We start from the raw sequence: 21,175 nt of genomic DNA, 5'->3' as shown, positions 1-21,175 counted from the left end.
CAGTACAGTAGACTCTCTTCAACGTGAAATTCCTAATCACTCATTTTTACCTCTATTGCAAAGAAAAACGGTTTTTTATACACAGAAAGAACAAAGTCTTCCTAATGACTATTTTGGTAGTAAAATTGACTATTTGGTAGTCAATTTTGAGTTCTTAAATTTTGTTTACAACTTTGTAGTCAATACCACAACAGTATCAGTCAATATGACAACTTTGGTTGAAGGAAATTTTTGAAACTATGGTTATTCAATGGTCAATGTGAAAACTGCAGTAGTCAATACGACAACGTCAATATGACATTCTTTTTCGAAAACCGAAATCTAATTTGACTACTGGGTAGTCAATATGACAATTTAGAATTTATGAAATAAAAACAATTTTAAGTCCTTAAATAAAGGAACAAATTATTGATTATCTTTGCGTTTAATAATTAAATTAAAAAATGGGTGAGTTATATTTAATAAAAAGCAAGATTGCATCCTTCTGAGACTGCAATCTGTTTCTTCAATCTTTGACCATTGCCTATCACTTGTTGTTGCTGTTGTCGTCGCCTACTTGGGACCGAGATTTTTTAATTTAAATTTTTTACTTAGGTTGAAAGGGTCGTTGTTGTTGATCATGATATAGTATGACGTGCTGTTGCTATTTTTCGATTGCAACAACAAATTAAAAAAAAAGTGTTTGAAAACATCGGCATCCGCAACTAACTCCGCATCAGTTTATGCGGATACGGATGCGGATGTTGGAATTATTGCGGATAATAGGCAATTGCGGATGCGAATATTCGCAACATCCCTGTTAAAAACTGTATTTTCCGTTGAACAAAATTGTTTTGAAGATAAAATCATTTTGTAAAATTTTCAAGGTGACACATTTGTTTTCTCAGTTTTTTTTTGTTTGATTTATAAAAAAAACTTTAAATGGATTTTTTTTTTTCAAAAAATATACTTCTTTGGTATCACGTTACACTATATTATATACAATTGAATTCAAGACTCTAGCGTTTTTAGTTCGTATGATATTTAGGGTTAACCAAAATGTTCATCTTTTTTTAAACTGCTATGGTAAAAAAAACACATATGAAATTTTGTTGAGAGCCTTTTCTGCATCTTTATCATTATTATCTGTATACAACAATTTATTTTAAGTCGATATCTTTTCTAGTTCTTGAGCTATGGACGAGGAAAAAAGCGTCGCGAACGTAGGACGTACGAACGTACGTACAGACGAACGCACATACATCTTTCTAAAAATCTTTTATTTCGACTCTAATGACCTTGAAACGTCGAGAAATGTCAAAATTTTCAATTTGACAAATCAGACCCATTACAAAAACTTCCTATGGGAAGTTAATATTTTAATGTCATTAACATACTTGCTTTGCTGAACTATATTATAAAAAAATTAAGATGCACATATGAAACATCATGAGAAACAAAACAAAGATTATCAAACATAGCTTAACATTGATAGATTAAGGAAAGAAGCTATTAAAAATGACTTTTAAATTAAATTTTATTTATTAATTTATTCATTACTTAAACAACTAACGCTTAGCTAACAAATACAACTTATAACTAAATAAACGATAGGTAAATATAAGCTTTTACTGTGATCTGAAAAAACTGTCGAAAAAAGATCAAAAATATTAATTTGTTTGTCCTATGGAAATATACTATTATAACTGCTAGATGAACACTTCCATCGAGATATAATTCAGTTATCAAACGAACCAACAACTTCTAAAGGGCTCAAAAAATGTTTGAGTTTCTTTAATTTTAACTGACACAATATTGATAATTTGATGACTATAATACTTAAAAGAACAAAAGCGAGAGAATTGAATTCAGAGTCGAATAAACTCGAATAAATAAAAATTCATCCACAGTAGAATTCTGCTTTTGTTTTTATAGTTGTATTGCATTTAAAATCGTTCTATATAACGAATACTTTTTTTTCACAGAGTGAAAGAGGTCTTGGGTTCAATAACTGCATGCAAGTTTTTTCTTTTCACGAACACTGACTCTTGCGAGGAATTAACAAATCTTCCAAGAATAGTTTTTTGTCATGAAAAGTGCTTTCTCAAATTAGCCGTTCGGATTCCGCTTAAAACTGTAGGTCTCTCCATCCCAAACAACATTACTCGCACACAGGAGTGGTCGATAGTCTTAAGTCACTAGTTCTCAACGGACTGTTGCGCTACCTAATTTATTTTATTCATTTATTTTTGCAGTCGTACTCAAATTTGATAAAATAGAATATTAAACGTACCAGTGTAGGTCTTAATCCGAATAAAAGTTTAGATAAACACAGATCTACACCACATATGTCAACAATATTATTCGTACATCAATAAATTGCATTTCACCTCAAATTGTTTTGCTTTTCAAATAAACAATCAATGATTCATGTCTGCCTGCGCACACTGCACAATGTACAAAAAATATAAAAATACTCGATTTATATTTTGTGAATGAAATATTATTCAATATGTTTCCTGTTATTGCATTATGTAGTATATACATATGTACACTTCAAAACATTCATGGACAGACTACCAGCCACGTGCTATTTTATTTATTAACAGAGGAGAAACAGAACAGATAACTAATTATATTTGTTCTTAATTGTTCTGCTGTCGTCTGTCGATGGCTACTGTAATAATAATAAAATGCCTGGGGCAAAAATTCTTGTGGGAATTATAAAATAAATCGTTTTCAACTACTATAGAAAATTGTCTATTAGATTTCCCTAGGTTCATTTTGGCTCTATAGAGCAGTTAAATATAACTTGAAAGGATTGATTTCATAAATATTTTAAAGATTTCTTTTTTTTACTTGACAAAGTTAAACAAAAAATATAAGAAATATTGAACGACGAGTTTTCGAAATTCACACAGTCAATAATATTAAGGACCAGTTGAGCGTTTAGCTTCGGCTTTAACTTTGCATTGTAGGCATGTGTGTTGTTTTCGTACTTTTCAACTTTGACAGAAATTACATATCTAGAAGGACATATATCAACAATATTCTTTTGTGGGATTAGTTAAGAAGAACCAGGACGTAAACAACGAAAAATTATAGCTTGGGGACCTACACCGTACCAGATCGTGAAACTCTTGACTAACAGGAACTTGTACAACAGGGAGCAAAATAAGCCGCTAGTAGGTGTGAAAATAAAAACGTCTACAGAGTTCTAGAACTCTGGTAAAAGACACAAATATATTTCTCACAGTTTTATGTGGATCATCATCGAACAGTAATATCGGTCAACACTGTTAATATAAAAGTTATCTTGCTTGGTCAGGTGGGGCATCCGCGATCAATTGATTGGTATTATCAAGGCCACATAAAATGGATCTTGATGTCATATTTAAACAAAAGAAGGTTGTTAAAGGAATTTTTAGCTAAAGTTGAATACCGTTCCAATAAGTGATAATTGGCTTACTGCACTAAACTTTGTCAAATGGAAATGGAGTAATTGACTCTATAATCTCTCCTTAAACATTTGGGCTACGCTGATATCGACGTTTGCTTATTCTTTTAGGGGTATGGATATCGATTAAATGACAACAAAGGAAATAGGAGTAGATATCGGCAACAATTAAAAGGATCGGACTTAAAACTGATCCATCAATCCAAGTAAATATTTCTGGAGAATTGGTGGGGAGATAATATAAGATTTCGGATATCTTTCTAGTATGAGAAATACAAAGGCTGCGTTCGGATTGTTATCCGCATATGTTGAAATAACAGTTTAAGCTCAAATAAAAAGCAACGGTAATCAGTTTCAATGTTTATATCTCAAGCTTTTTCCACTTTCAATAATTTCCTTTGAATTCGTTGAAATTTTACTATTGAGTTTAAAGCTGTTAAATCTTGATTTTATAAAACAAAGTATAACGAATAATTTACTACTTTTATACCCCTCTGTAGGATTTTTGAGATTCTATCAATAAATAATATTTCATGTTTATCAGGTTTGAACTTCAAGTTGTTTCAATTCATTTAATAAATTCCCTGCGGACATTCTGAATTGATGCCTGTATGATCTTCGTGACGGGGCGCAGGGGTATGACGTCACGTTGGCGTCTTGGGGCGTTGAGTAAGTAACACGGATTGTACTTGCCGCAGATAAAATTTCCATTGATACTTAAATAATTTTCAACATAAAATATGACTAAATGTCAATTTAAGTTTATAGCTTTTACGTTCTCTTGTGCAATCTTGATGTTCGTAGCCATTTTCATATGCCTCCGTATAACGTCCAAAAAGTCAATTAAAAGATTAAGATTGTACAACAATTTCCTTCATGTCAAAAATATTATACATTATATATATATATATTATATAGGTTTTTTAAATTGCCGCGGGGGGATTTTAGCGCCCATTTTGTTTTGGTGAAATCTGTCAAATCTTTGGTTTATTATTCAATTATTTAAGCCTAATCATCATGGCAAACTACACGATTGAACAGCACGTTAAAATGAGAAAACTTATTATCAAAATGAGTGTTTGCTAATACAAACCTTGCGCGCATTGCTCCCATTTTACGTTTGTTTTTTAAATTTGGGACGACCGGTTTAAAAAACAATCAGCCAACACCCGTACGTTCAAGGAACGCAAGATCATCCGAGAACATCACCGCGGTCCGTGAAAGTGGACAGCAGAACCCGAGGCATTCTATTCCTTGCCGTGCACAAGAACTCATCCTTTCGCAGACTTCAACTTGTCAAATTTTGCGTTGGGACTTGAGCATACACCCGTACAGGAGCCAATCGACCGAGAAACTTAAAGTTTCTGGCCACAGACAACGCTGTTTGTTCGCTGACTGGGCTTGGAATCGGAAGATTACCTCAATTTTGGCCGAAAAATCATATTTAGTGACAAGGAAGAATGGCTGTGCTAACAAGCAAAAATGCCGTATATGGGACGATGCCAACCCACGCGAGGTTCACCAGGTGATACTGCATCCTCAAAAAGTTACCGTTTGGCGTGGATTTTGGGGCGGCGGCGCGCGGCGTAATTTGTCTACTTTTTCGAAAAAGACGTTAGTGAGGCGGTAACTGTCAATAGAGAGCACTACATAACGATGATAACTAATTTCTTATGGCATAAATTAAACCATATGGTCCTAGACGATGGCAATACGTGCAACACAGTAAACGCAACTACATCTACACACAACATCTACCCGCCCTTATTGAAATACCCTATATTTAATATTAAAAATATTCATATGGCAACTCTGTGAAGGAATCAAAAAGAAAGAAATATGCTGATGAATTAAGGAAAAGCAAAATATGTACAAAACTCACCCAAAAATCTATAAGCACCGTGCACAGCCAAATATCCCTGAAACAATGTCAGCAATATGCCATACCATATAGACCACAATGAATTTAAGTGCAGATAGTTTTTGTGATCCTTGCCGTAGGGTGGCGCTTGCTGTTGATGTTGCTGTTGATACTTGGTTGGTTTCCTTTTTGAATTTGGATACTTTGCATTGTGATGGCTGAGATTACTACTTGTCGTCGTTATAACCGAATTGTTTATGCTCGAATTGAGACTGGGACACGTTTTGGCCATTGAGCCGGCGGAGGTATTCAGAATTGAACGGGACGATGTTGATGAAGATTTCTTGCTATTGGCGACTTCGTTGTTGTTTTCATAACCAACAAGGGAACCAGTTATTGACATTTTATATCCTCCTCTTAATGGTTTTGTGTTTGATGATTGGTCGGTTGCTGTTTTCCTAATGATAGTTAATCATACTTATGTCACCCATCACATCGAAAGAATTTTTTTTGGATTTAGTTTTTCTTAAATTTATAAAATGATTATGTTTCTTTCCATGATATGCTATATTCGTTTCCTGCATTTGTTAAGCTCTTATAATACTTGATCAATATGTACACAAGTTTCGGTGGTAACTGCAAATAAAAAAATTTACCATAAGTATAGATGTGATACATTGCTTAACATTTAAAAAACTTTGGGAATATTTAAAAAAAAAAGTTGTCAAAAATAAAATATCAAAGAATGTGATTGAATTTTCTTGACAAAATACATACATTTTTAAATCTTAATTGAGTGACGAAAAACGTGGCGCAGTCATACTTTTTATTAGTAGTTATTATTTTGGTAATATCTCACTGATAAGTCTTAAGAGAAGTAGAATGTCGATTATTTGTATTACTGGTGATAGTCTTCATCAACTGTTGCCAAGTGTTTTGCTTGGCCTACCATAAGACGGATTATTACTCCTATGAAACGCGGTTGTGACACGCTGAGGAAAAAAAGATAAGGATATGACTTTAACTTCGACAAATACTTAGTAGTTCTTATATAGGAACAGGATAATTCGAACGGAACCATATTACCTACATATATCCAAGAAGTATGTTTTGAGCTAAAAAAAGACAGTTTAAATATAGAGACTTAATATCCTTTTGTCAGTAACAAAAAGAAAAAAACTCTTCCCCATCATTATTATATTTTTTGAACCACACCTAGTGCAACAATCTTTTGGTTTTCACAGCATTCGAAATAAATTAGGGGCTCTAAAATCCGTATAGAACCAGGGTCTAGTCACTAACAACTCTCCACCATTCCTGTACACCAAATGTACTCTTATTATAACCAGTAAATACATGCTTTAATGTTTCAGTTAAATAGTAATTTGCGATTGTGCTTTACAAAAATAGAGCATTCATTAAATCTCATCCTGAGTCGTGATTAATTTTACTATTTATAAACTTGTATACAGAAGAAGCAAATAATATAATTAATTTAGTTTGGTTCATTCCCTAATCTTCTCGGCTAATTGAAATGCGTAAAAAAGGAAGCGAAATTTTTTATCTTAAAGTTGCAAGTCATTCTTTTTATTCTCACTACGAGTGCGCGCGGAATGGACATTGTCAAACATGTACAAAAGCTCCTAGAAAATACCTCGTTAATTATAGCAGAAACAACGACGAGTCCTTATATGTAGTAATCATTATCCATTTGTTTCCATATTTACAGAAATATTCTGTATCTCCTTACTTGTCGCATTAACAATTTATTTTTTTTATTAATTTTTAAAGAGTTTCATATTTTCAACACACTTTGCTTACAGAAGAGAAAACACAAAAAAAACACATTTGCAACCACTTCTCTGATGCTTTTGAATCATTCATTTTTATATCTGCTATTATATAGAATAAAATAGCTTCATACATAATGAAATATGTAAAAAAATAGATTTTTAATTAAGTCATTTTTAAAAGTCCTTTATATGCACATTCTGTCTTATATTTTGTGCCTCCGAGCGTTTTTTGGCATCAGTAATTATAAGCTGCGTTTTTAAGTTATTCAAGTAAAAAGAACAACATTAATACAAAATTACGACACAATTATATCATATATACCTCTTAGGATGTCCTTTGATTTGTGTTGTCACAGATGATAATTATTTACAATAAAAACTGGATAAATGTCTCACATAAAATTCCTTGTTCATACAAAAACAAATAAGGTAATGTTAAGAAGAAGTCAAAAAATGATATTAGAAGTAGACAAAGATACATAGTTTTTTTTATTTTCATGCCCGAGCTTTACAAGACACTTAACGAAGTCAACGCTTTGTTCTGCATACTTACCGAACTCCAGCTGAAAGGTTTAAATAAAAGTGCGTGTTAGTGGTTTTTTGATTTAAAATTGTTCCCATTAATTATAGAACACAAAGTCGTTCAAATGTATGCATTAAATCGATTTGATAGAGGTAAAGTCATATATCTATAATCGTAAGGACGGGTGATAACACTGTCTGGGAATTTGGTGCGCAAAGATCGATTGTGGCATGATCTGTTTGGCTTGTGTTCAGTATCATTTTCGGAGAAAAATTGTCCAATGATGATGATACTAATACCAATATTAGCAGTGCTTAAAACGGTCGATTATACTCTTGATGATTTTGCAATAGCGTGTCGAATGGTTTGCGCCGAGTACGTCCAAATAGTTGTTTTTTTTTTAGCGTAGACTAAGGACTATTAAGGACATCTCAGACCTGGAGATGGGTGCTTTAAAACGACGTTCAGAAAGCAGCCCATAGAAACCACACTTGTGTGCACACCGGTGTACTGACACTCGGTGTGGCATTACACCACACACGGCACACCAAATTGTATACACACTAGTTGTGAAAGGGGTCTTAAAGAAGAATGGTCAGAATGAGTGACGTTGAAGCCTTAAGCTTTAATTAAAACTACTTTTCCATAACCGCACTCAACAACGATTCAGATGGAACTGAATAGTAAATGCGCGAGCGCATCCCCATCACACACATCAGAAGGATCGAGACACCGATACAGAAAAATCCGTGTCTAAAGGCAACACACAGAACATTTTCTGCACACCGACACAAGTGTGGTGTCTATGGGCCAATTAATACATGATGTGCATTTTTATCTTTGGCTTCACAAATCCATTGAGCGTACCCCACTATTATTCTAAATCATGTCATTCTCATTACCATTATTGTATTTGGAAATACAGACACAAGTTGACACATTTTAAAGAAAAGGTGCTCTGTTCTTTAAGAACTTTATTTGTCACTATTAATTTAAGGTCAAAAGATTGCGATTCGTTCACTTTCTGCCTTCTATCTCAGAAAATTAAAACTGTGGAGGTAATGGAAAGTTCCTTGAGACTAGCATTTTATCAAGTTGTGTTCTTGGTATCAACACCAATTAAAGCTATAGTAACGCCGATATCACAGCCATAAGGAGGGATTAAACTAATTCCGAGGTGAAACTTTTTTTTTAATTATTACCCATTAGTCACAAATTTCTATAACATTTTTAGGAAACACAAAGCCATATTTGTTTGTCTTTAAATTTGTCATTGATTTCGTAGAATTTTGTTTTATAAGAACTTTTCCATCCTCGTAGCATAGTTTAAAGGAAACTTTAAAAAAATCCAGATAATATAAAATATAATATTGTATGCTTGTGTCAGCTTCACTTAATGCCCGTATAAATTTTCCGTCGAAATAAAAGGAATAAATACAAATACTTTGTTATGTTTAATAAAATAAACAAATCTCTAGCTTTATAGAATCGGTGAATTGCTAACAAATTTCCCAAGCCATGATTTAACCATTAAAGTGATAACGAGCGTAAAATCGTTTTCAACAATAATGACTTCCGTGTCAAATAAAACTGTTTACAAAGGATTATATTATCATTCCTTAAATTGGAGCAAAACTTTATATCTTTCGTTAAAAGATATATGTACAATAGGGTGTTTTTTTTTGCGAATATTTTTTTGGTCTCATGCTGCTAATTCGGTTATAATTCGTTATACATTTTAGTATTAATCTTTTTTAAGATTTCCAGTAAAAAGTACAATTAAACTTTGTTTTTTTTTTATGTGCCTATAGCTCAGCTGTCTTTAAAATTATTAATATATCGGCCAGTAAAGTTTGTTCCAGCTAAATGACTAATATTTTGAAAAATATTAATCTAAGCAGTTTACTTTTTTAAGGAAATTTAATTTTCTAAAAAATTGTCCTCAGCTTTTCAAAACTACAGTGTCCGAAACCGCGTTGCACAATGTAAAGAGTTCAGTTGTGGTAAAAACCCTCTAGTGGGCAAAATTATATAAAGCTAAAGTGTATTTAATATTGGAAATCTTAAAATGTGATGGAGAAGAACTAAATATTTATATACATACATTGAAATTCAGCATGGGAATGAAAAAAAAAATAAGTACACCCTAATGTAAAAGTATCTTAAACTTTGAGCTTAAGTATTTAGTTGGTTTGATGGTAACGTATAGTATTTATGTTCCTATTGTTTGGCTACATTCTATTAATTTTTGTTGACCTTTTGGCATTCTAAGCAACGCGCTTACTTTTAAATTAAATACTGATTATATCAATTTAATAAGAGCTACAACTACTAAGTATGTATATACCATGAAGAATATATGTATAATACCCCTATCATCTTAAATAATGATCCACATCTTGTCATATTTTATAGATGGAAAAGAGAATATTGACTATAAGAAATCAATGAAAATTCTATAATGAATTCATCACTGGTTCCATTACATTTTTACCATCCATATAAACTATCCTTTTTCAAGTCGTATCGCGATGGATGAAGAAAACAGGTCAATGGTATACAAGTATACATATCTTTACTCTATATAGTGAACATCTTGAATTCCTGCACAGAGTTTAATGTGTTATTTGAGGACACAGAATAAATTCTTCAGATACTTTTTTTCCAAGCGAACTTATTCAATAACACAAAAATGGTTGAATGCCTGACGACGATGATACCTTTTTTCTCCGTTGCGTTATGTTAGTGTTCTGTTGGCAGGGCATTCGACCTGATAGGGCTATGAGCCGTTTATTCATCTTGTTTCTCGTAGTCGATCCGATGCTTAAAGCAGCTCCTCGTTTTCTTATCTAGCAAGTGAATCTCTAGATATATTTTTGCTCGCTATAGTAGTTGGTTGGTAATCGCAGTTGAATGGGTAAAAACTTTTAAGGTGGGTACTTAAAAGTTAAAAGTATTTTTTTTATATCTTAATCAAATAAGAGAAATGTTTCTGAGCTTGGCCCATGGCGTGAATATTTATTTATTTATCTCTAGTAAAAAGTTATCTTTAGTAAAAGTTTGTTTTATTAAAATTATTTAATTGATAATTTTATGATCATTTATTACAAAAAAATCGATGTACCTACTTGCATAATGATTGTAAGTATTTGATGGTGTATGGGAAAGTACACGCACATTTCTATTTGATTCAATTTAATCAAAAACCTATTTTTCTCACTTCACTTGTGCAATTGAAGTCCGTTTTACCAGTTTTTAAAATAAATTGCAAAATGTACATATTAATTTTATTCAACCATTACAAATTCATCTGATGATTTAAAACGAGGTGTTAAATGAATACGTTTTGGCAAGAAGTCTATAATCAATATTCTCCTTCCTGAATCCACTTAGCTATACATCATGTGGTTAATCCTCATCTGTTCAATATAAGCCTAACAAATGATGATGGTACAATTTAAGTTTCCTACTTCCTTTCATTATCTTCACATGAACGTGTACCTATACGATGAGTAAACCGGTACACATTTAGATGATTTCCACCTGAGTTATCCTGGTTTAGTGAAGCGATATATAGCCAAACAAAGGTTCATACACATTTGAACTAAAGAATAAGTCTAAAAAATCACAACCTGTCTGCCAACCTGTGGTGGTCCGAAACTGATTTTTTTAAATAAAAATGCCGAAAATTTCCGTTTTTGCTAGATTGACGCTTTTCGCCGATAAAATACCCACTCGCTAAGCTCAAAGATAACTTGTCACTCTATGCCTTTTTGCGCCAACTACCATATAAATGAAGCTACCTTCATTACATAGGAATGAAGTCTCGGTCCGTGAGGTACAAAAAAGATTATCATCTATGTCCTTCGGTTTGCTCTGACATTCACTGTACGAAAATCATGTTGCTGAACAAGGATAACATCGAGAAAAAATGGTTGAAATTGGGCGCTCTGGTATATTTATTTTTTAGTGAAGTGAGAAGAAATTGAGAAGTGAATGAGAACAAAATACATTTTGCAATATTTTTTAACGCTTTAAAATTCATATACACAAAATAATTTTTTTTTTCGATTTTAAGAATATATTAATTTTTCGAAATGAGTATTAAAACAGGAATCGCCAAAAGTTGTTGATGCCTGGAAGGCTTGACCGTTTTATTTTCATAAAAGAATACAATATTAAAATATTAAAAATAAAATATATCTACATAACATATGAAATAAACTTCCAGGACAAATTAAACGGTTCCAACCCATGGAGTCTACAGATTAAGCAAGAAAATAAAATTTTACTTTTAACTTTTGTCCAGTTTTTTCTTGCAACTGCTCTAATGTGTTCACATTCAGTGTCGTCGGCTTTTATTTTCAAACGATAAACCAAAAAGTTCCCAAGGGAAAACGAGCATCCATATCACCTTACCGAAGGCATAGCAAAGCATAAAAAGCTACTGAATGCTATTTGTTCTTTGAAGCATTGGAAGTGAGTGCGAGATGTTTGCAATTTATCAGGACGAATAAAAAAAGGTTGTCCGTATCCGTAGAGAGTATCTTTTGGTTAGAATTGTATGTATGTATTTGTGTATATACTATGTACCTCAATTGTATATTTTCGCAATGGACTAAGAGAAATCCTTGTTTTATTTTGCCATTTTAAATTTTAAATTCAAATTTGTCTGTTTTTTTAAATTATGAATGTACAAACATTACATTTTTGGCGCTAAAGAAAAACCTAGTGACTTACAACTCTCAGTTGTTCAGAATTCCTGGTATATTGCAATAAATGGGAAAGATAGAGTTTGGTAAGGTATTTCACATTCACGTAGTCCGGCTAAAGAACGAATCTCAGTTCTTGACAGTTATACTGTCAAGTACAGTTGAACTGTTTAAAGGGAGAAATGCAACTGGCTATTTCTGTAGAGAGTAGACTGTTAAAATAACGGTAAAAATTGGTGAGACAAGAAACTTTACGACGATGTTCAATCGACCTAAAGATGATGTTATCATGATGCACCAATCCATTTAAATGCTCTACGTTGAATACTCTCCAAAAGATTTTAGTAAGTTACAGGAGAACAAGCCCAGAGATGGGAGTTATACTCAACTTTTGGACGTAAATAAGTTTTCTAAATAAAATCCAGATCGGAAGGGGTGGCAAATTTCTAGCATCGCCTTGTGGCATTTTTGGCGACATCACGTATGTGCTCGTTTCACAAGAGCTGGTTGGTGACACACATACCAAGAATAGCAATAACAGTCTCATTGATACAAGTGCCATCCATGGTATTTAATGACCTTATCATATGTTTTGTTTCTATTCCAAATCCAAAAAAGCGGAATATGCATATGAGTCTAAAAAGGAATATGAAAAGCTAACATTAGTATTATCAGCGAAACAATGTATTGGATTAGAAGTTGCAGACAAGTTATCATTGATAAAAATAGGAAAGAGTTTTGGAGATAGAAAAGAGCCCTGGAGCTTTCCAAATTTCAAGAAATGGACTTATTTCACTTTTATAAAGAATAATAAAAGCAATTTCCAACAGTTAGTCTTATTACACTTAAACAAAGTGATATACAGCTAAATTGGTTTTATTTGTGGCAGCAATCTTTGAAATTCATGTTTTTCACATGGTGAGTTTTATGCCGACTCGCCTGTTAAAATGTTGGTATACTAACAAATCTTATGGTTTCTTACCAGAAAATTAAACGAAGAATGTTGTTTACTATAAAACCTTGCAAAAAAAAAAAAAAACTATGGGGCATATTCATGTAGTCATATTTTAAGCTCGAGTCTAATTGAATTGAACTTAACATCTATAGGTTAGACACAGCTGCTATTCATATAGAATTTGTCAACTCGGTTTAGTTAGAAAAAAGTTTAAGGTATAATCTACCACAATTCTAGCACAATTTCATTTAAACTTATAAAAAATGGCTTGGAAAGGAGAAAAAAGTAATAAATTGCTTTAGCTGGACAGTCAACGTCTTTAAAATCCTTTAAATTATTCTGATTGCTGATAGTTAAAAAATGTTCATGTAAGTCACCTGTTGTAACAAAATATTTTCTAAGCGGGGTAAAGATGCGTACAGTAGCAAATATCACATTGCCTATGTCATTTCCGTGAATAAACATAGCGGAAAATGTTACTTCTGACGCGTTAAGACTTGGAAACAAACAGGTATTGGCACAGAATTTCACTTCCGCATTCACTTTTTTATATCGAATTGATATCTGCCAAACAAATCGTTTTCTTCTATTTCGATTTCGTTTAGTAGAGCTATCGTTTTCTGTTGATTAGTTATATAAGCAAAATATAAAACCTTGATTAATGCTTAAGTCTATTGACATTTTAATTTTTGTTTTTATAAAATATTTTCAAATAAAATATCTCGCAGCGTAATTTTCCCAATTAGTTAGAAATTAGTTAAATCAGAACTTATGAAAGACTATACTATATTAATTATTATACCCATCAGAATTAAAATCTATAACAGGACAACGTCTGCCAGGTCAGCTAGTAGCTATATATTAACTATAGGAAAATAAAAAAACACGGTTTTGAGAGTAGGCCTAGTTTATATTATTGATTTTATTGCCCCTATAAAGTCACCATCCCTTAGAGAAGCGACTCAGTCGACTTAGCCTGGATTTGAATGTTTTTGTGCAACAAAGAGTATTAAGCTTTTAACAGTATTCAAAATGCAACTATCCTTCTTTACAAACGAGGCGAATTGGAGCATGGAAAATCAAAATAAAAACAAAAAATGGCGACACACAGTACTATGGAAAAAGAAATTGAATTACCCTAGCGACTGTGTTGCACATCAGCTCAGCAGCTGCGTTATACATATCTACATACATAGATACATTATGTACCTACACACATAAATACAACATAAAACAACAGCCCCTAGCGCTGGAAAATATAATTTTTTCTCTTTTGTGATGTGTCGTTGTTTTTTTCAGGATTTTTAATACTTTTTTCTTTTGCCAGATGGTGCTTTGTCAGAAAAGTTCAAATGTATATTTAACAAGCTAAAACTTTAAGAAAAAGGCTGCTTTTTAGTTCAGCATTTATGGAAATTCAAAACAAATATAAGTATAACTACATACATATAGCTAGAAAACAGTTTTCTTTGACTTTGGCATTATTCAATTTGTTTCTTTAATTTATTATAAAAACATAAAGAAACTTGTGCATTTTTTTAAACCGAATCCAGATGACATTGAATATTATATTTTTATTGTTCTTTTTTTGTTAGTAAATACCAATTGATTAAGTAAAAACTTTATGTATACACATTTTAATAGGTTCATAGTTCAATTCTTAAGTTTATTTCCATTTTGAATAGGCCGCTATTTTAGCAGATGTCATCTTTTAATATATTATGACAAGTAAAAACTGAACCATAATGTAACGATTCACGCTTCAAACAAACATTGATTTAAGCTAAGTATGCATTATAAAAACACGTAATTTTATCTGTCAAAAGTGACGGACAAAAATTCACAGTCAATCGTGGCCTTATACAGCAACACTTTGGTCCCTCGAGAGAGGACTTTACCACTCAATTGCTTTCTTAGCCCAAAGAAACAGTGGTTAGCAAGAGTTATTTTTCGTTTGATCTCAGCACTGGTGTTGTTTTCTGCGTTTACAGGTGAGCCTAGTTAGACGAAGTCCTTGACTACCTCAAAGTTACGTCTGTCGATGGTGAAGTTGACGTTTTGACCGAGACTACGGTGTTGTAAGTCCTTTCTTGACAACAGCATGTAGTTTGTTTTGCCCTAAATAACCGGTAAACCAACTTTTGCCGCCTTTGTCTAAATCCTCACAAAAGCCCCATTCGCTTCATTTTTAAGTATAACACTAACACACTAACTTAAGAATCGCAGTAAATACTTAGCTTATTTATTTCACAAACAATTGTTAGAAAACATATCGTTTAAAAAAAATCGTAAAGTTAATAATTTTACAAGGTTCTTTTTTTATTTCTCACACTTTCTTAAATATGGACTTGCATTCTTTTCCTCAATTACAAACAGTGGTTCCTTATAAACGAAGCCGAAAAAAGTTTGATAATGTTTAAATATAATTAGCTTGATGTACGTACTCGTAAGACTTAAAAAATACTGTTTTAAAATGTTTGGCAAAAAGTCCACTTCATCTTCTTTAATTAGCTAAAATCGGGTTCAAAATAAGATAGACAACCTTTTATTTTAAGGGAGTTTTAAGGAAGTATAAATTAATTCTTGGAAGCAAATCCATTTTTTTGTATTTAATTTCCCTGTGGACAACAAGGAACAACAAGTATTTTCCACAAAAACTACGAAAACCGTAAACGGATTAAAATAATTTTGTCACTTGACAGAAGTTACGATAAGTTGTGTTTTAATTCATATATTGTGCTCTCTCTTCAAAACTCAAACTAAGTCTCGCTAACAGGATAACCACATTCATTTAAAGAGAAATTCTTATGTGCAAAACTTTTCTGCACTTTTACACTCTCGATTTTCCAAGAAATTCTAGTGGTTCTTCGTTATTCTGATCCTCTTTTATACCGCACTTATAATAATCTGAGACTGTGTGGAGGGTTGTAGGTTTATAACTTACAAGGTTATGCCAAAAAAACTTTTTGCTACTCCTGGTGTTTCATTATTCTTGACTTATAGCAATCCAAACAGTTTCCGTCAACCTTTCATGGTGCGGGGGGTATATGTACATGTGCGACTTTAGGTAGTTTACAGAAGAGGCCTTTTAATAATAAGTTGAAAGCTACTGTTGCATGAAGAAAGCATAGTTAAGAAACTTTTCTAATTACAACATGAATGTCCTTGGGTTTCCTATGTGTGTCTTATATTCAAAGGTTTGATAGGTAAAGTTTTTTTGTTGATCATACAAAACTTTTAAGTCTTTTTATTTAATATTTAAACAGATAAAAAAATACAAGTGAAAAACTCTATGGGATAAAATTATTTTAATACAATTTAAAGTTAATAAAAGTCGTTTGCAAGAAAATTTAAAATTCAATTTCGTAAAGCAACAGAATATAAACTGCGTTAGAGTTTATAAATATACGAGGAAAAATATTGATTCTACTAACATTGCTTGGTTTTAATTTTTTTTGTTTTTTTTTTTTTAATTTCATAATATGTAATTTGTTTTAACAAAATCTCAAATTGTTTAATTTTACGTTTATGAAAATATTAAAAGTTATAAAAGAAATTATTTTATTTGTATTTAATTTGCATTTATTTTTGTTTGTAGTCATATAGAGAATCTTTACAGTTATTAAATGCTTATTAAAATGATGCATTTATGTTATATTGATCCTTAAGGTATTAAGTGCTTATTTTTAAATTCCCATAAGAATTTATTGTAATCGGTCCGATTTTTCGAACTGAAAATTTTGACATTTCTCGGCGTTTAAAGATCTCAAGGATCTTAATCAAAGATGTTTATACATTCCTGTGCGTGCATGTGGGTGGGAAGCTTTTTTCTTTGTCCATAACTCAAGTACCAGTGGAGATATACACTTCAAATAAATTTTGTTATACAAATACTAACACAGAAAGATACAAAAAGGATTCTCAAAAAAATTGAGTATGTGTTTTTTTTTTACCACAACAATTTGACAAAAAAGGTAAACATTTTGGTTAATCCAAAATATATCTTGAACCAATAACGCTGCAGGAACTTGGATTAAATTTAATATTATACTAGCTGACCCATCCACACTTCGCTGTGGCTGACTTTTTTTTGTTATATTACATTGTTGGAAACTATTTAAGGGAACGGTAGGAGAACAACAGACTTGTGGACCAGCAAAACATGCTTTTTTTACATAGATGCCATTTGTAAAAAAACATTACTAATTTTCTGCTAACGTTACCCCTTATTACAATGAAATTATTATTTACAAACGAAGACAATATTTTTGATTAACCTGTTTTTCGCTAACAGGACGGTTTTCCTGCATGCAATATAAATAAAACATGGATTTTGCAAACCTTAACTACAAATTAACATGTTTTCGCCTTAAGACTTATTAATAGACATGGCAAAAGCCAAACTAGATGGAAACTGTAGCCTTTTTGAGACCCATGGCATTACAGGTACCTATATCTAGTGAATTGAAAAATTCAATTGGAAAATGTACAATATCATTTTCAGTATCGATTGATTTAACAACTTATCAAACTGCACACGGTGTACAAGTTTGATTAAAATCGGTCAAGTAGTTTAGGAGTCCATCGCGGACAAACATCGTGATACGTTAATTATACCTATATATTAAGAAGAAGATAAAAACTTTCAAGAAATTTTAAAAATTGATAAAGATAGTTTTTAGACTACTAATATCGTTAACAAAAATAGATTTCAAAAGTAAAGCTTTTCATCATCATGTAAAATATTGTTAATAATTTTTAGTAATTTTTTTTTAGAAAAATTCAATTCACATAATTTTTAACAAAAACACGAAAACCTACAAAACTAATAAAAACTGATAAGAAATGATTCTCGACTCAAGTATAAAGAGAGAAAAGAAACATTTTGACTTCAAATTATTTATCTGACACAAAATATTGTTATAAATATTTTGTTAAAGTTTTAAGCAAGACAAATCGACTGACACTGCTATCACTGTGGGTCGCATTTTTTAAATGAAACAATTATGTAATATTGATTCTTAAATTTTAAAATGAGCAGAAAAAAATCTCTGGATATTGGAAATTTAATACTTTCTTAACCCTTATAAAACAATTTTTAGTAAAAAATAAATATTTCCAAAATACCAAAAACTTTTTGATCATATATAAATAATTATCTGAAGTCTATGAAACTGAAATAAAGGAGAGTTTTATTTTTCAATTACATGGACCATAAAAGTTTCACTGAAAAGGGTTCTTAATACCTACATCCAGAAAAATCTTTCACAGAACTTATATAAAACTATCCTAATTCATTTTCAGAAAATAATAAACATAGACACGGATAAAGGGATGGGTGTTGGAACCACTTTGGAAAAAGATACTTTATATTTTAAACTGATATAAATGTACCTAAATATAGATAATGGTAGCCGAAAACAAACGACACATTTTGACTGCATAAAATCGTATTTTTAAGGCAATGTATTCCTTAAAATGAAAGAGTTTTAAGCTAAAATACCGCACAGTTAAAAAATAGCAAACAACGAAAATATAAAATAAAACTTTGATAAATCCTTGACATTTGTGTTATTTTTGTTTTGTCTGCTCTTCCTCTTTTGTATCTGCATATTGATTCTTGCGTGGCACAAAACCAACAGAAAGGACATGTCTTCAGGGTTGTTTTGTAGTTTATATGTTTTCTATATAGACTAATACTAATATGTACCTATACCAAGTCAGGCATCGAAGTTCCATTTTTGATGTGAAAGACATTCAAAAAATCTGTTTGCGTTTTGTTTACGGAGAGGAGAGGAGAAGCAAGAAAGAGGATACCAAATCTGATGCAGATAATAGTTTGTTCTCTAATGGAAAAAGTTTAAGGATCTCTGGCAGTTGAGTTGATAACAAAGTCCAACCAACGAGTACGACAACGATGGCGTTATTTCACTTAGATTCTTGATTTTTTTTTATTTTGACTACTCCTCTTTACAACTTTTAACTTGGAAAATGCATTTCGATTTGAATGCAATTGCATTCAGAATTTTCTTTTTCCTTTTTTTTGAGAAGAACATGTTGTTGTATAAGCTTGTAGTGGCTTTCGTAATGTTGGTATTACACTGTATTGGCATAAAAATAATGGGAGGATGAGCTTTGGAAAAGAGTTGTACCGTATCTGGAATTCTCTCTGTTGAATTAATTGAACATTTATTGAATACTTCAGATTAATTGCATTTTTACTAAAACTAGGTCAAGAAGAGTATTTCCAAAAGAAATTTCGTAAGTACATCATAACTACTTTAAGTTATTAAATATTCATTATTGGAGCAGCTTTTTGAAGAAATGATGTTTTTTTTTCAGAAAGTTTGAAATACATGGTTCCTTTTTGTAAATTTCGTAGGGCGTGAAAATTCCACTTAAGATAAAATTTTTGATTTTAAGTTTTTAATTAATTTTCAAGAGTGAATATACAAAAATAAATACTTGCAAGAAATTCTGAAAATGTTTAAGTGTAATGGAGTACGTATACAATTGAGACCTTCTCCTAAGTATAACCACACAAATTTTTGGTGCAGAATCATCGCAAGGAAATCTATTTAATTTCATCATTGTTACTTTCTTTGTTTTTTTATGTAGAACAACTAAGGACTGAAAAGTTGTATAAAATGGATATCCTAAAGAGCAACTCCATAGCATAATGGTCTTGTTTTGCCTTTGTTTCCGTTTTCGTCACATGCTGAAAATTTGTTGGTGATGTCAATTACATAAAAAAAAAACAATTCCCTGACAATTTTAGCTAACTAATTTCTTCATCAAGTTTGCAAGTGTTAGAAAACTAATTTAGATCTCAATTTGAAACAGAAACTTGTTTTATTGCACCTTTTATAATTTTGAGTTCTAGAAATATTAGAAATCGGTTTAGCAATGTTTTTACTTCTTCCAAGGAACTAATATTTACATTTATTCCGGTCTTGGGGTACTACATTTTATGTGCAATAATCAAGTATTTTTAGAAAATACATATGTAAACAAGGACGGTTTGGCAAAAGTCATAAATAGGAGCTGCATTATGCTAAATGTTGCAAGTGAACAATTTGCATAAGCATTTAAGTATATTTACTTTTCATCTGCTTCATTTTAGTTTTACATATTTATTACATCAAAGGCATGGAGGACATTATACATAATTCCGTTTATAATGATCAACGCTAAATGACATAAGAACTATTTAAATTATGTTGAGAAATAAATAAGAAAAAGAATGATTTTAAATAACACAAATCTTCCAAAATCCAATACAACACGAAACACACAATTTTTATTTCAAACAAAATTGGGAATATTTAAACTAACTCCTAAAAAAACTGACATATTTTTAAAATTTTGTTTAGAACATGTTAAAATTTTAAGTCAAAACTATTCATGGGGTGTTTCAAAAATATCAAAAACCACGTTAGAACTCAGTTGCAATCAACCGACATCTGAAATTTTTAAAATTTAAAAATGATTGTAAACGAAGTTTTAAAACCTTGATTAGATGTGAAAAAATGCTCGAGGTCTAAATATTTAAAAAATTCTGTTGGATACATAAACTGAGAATAACTAAATCGAGTTTTCATTTTATTTTAGAACATTGTCAAGAGATTGGCAGTAAATTAAATTTAAATTACAAAAAAAAAGTTGATATTTAGCGAGGCATAGAATTTACAACCAACTTTAAAGCTGACAAGTGCTTAGCAACCCTGGTAAGATTAAAAATATATTTAGACCAGAAACATTTTGTGTCTTTGTCATTTGTCATTGTATTACAGAATACGAAAGTGAAGTGAAGTAATTACATATATACATACATACATTCGTATATCTGATATCACTGAAATCTCATTTCATTTGACTTAAACTGTACATTTAGA

At 31.3% G+C, this 21,175-nt stretch overlaps 1 protein-coding gene across 4 annotated transcripts in view; it reads right to left on the bottom strand.

The window, feature by feature from the left end:
- LOC129954125 (protein tincar) overlaps positions 1-21,175 on the bottom strand; it is a 129,236-nt gene that overhangs the window by 29,336 nt on the left and 78,725 nt on the right. For all 4 annotated transcript variants that reach the window (XM_056067820.1, XM_056067818.1, XM_056067821.1 and 1 more), the window contains exon 4: positions 5,319-5,933. In XM_056067820.1, coding sequence (XP_055923795.1) covers positions 5,319-5,700 — 382 coding nt within the window. In that variant the 5' untranslated portion in view covers positions 5,701-5,933. The remainder of the gene's footprint in view (positions 1-5,318; positions 5,934-21,175) is intronic.

The sequence above is a fragment of the Eupeodes corollae genome, chromosome 1 (assembly GCF_945859685.1).
Source record: "Eupeodes corollae chromosome 1, idEupCoro1.1, whole genome shotgun sequence".
NCBI classification, from domain to species: domain Eukaryota; kingdom Metazoa; phylum Arthropoda; class Insecta; order Diptera; family Syrphidae; genus Eupeodes; species Eupeodes corollae.
This window is presented reverse-complemented; position numbering and strand designations above follow the sequence as displayed.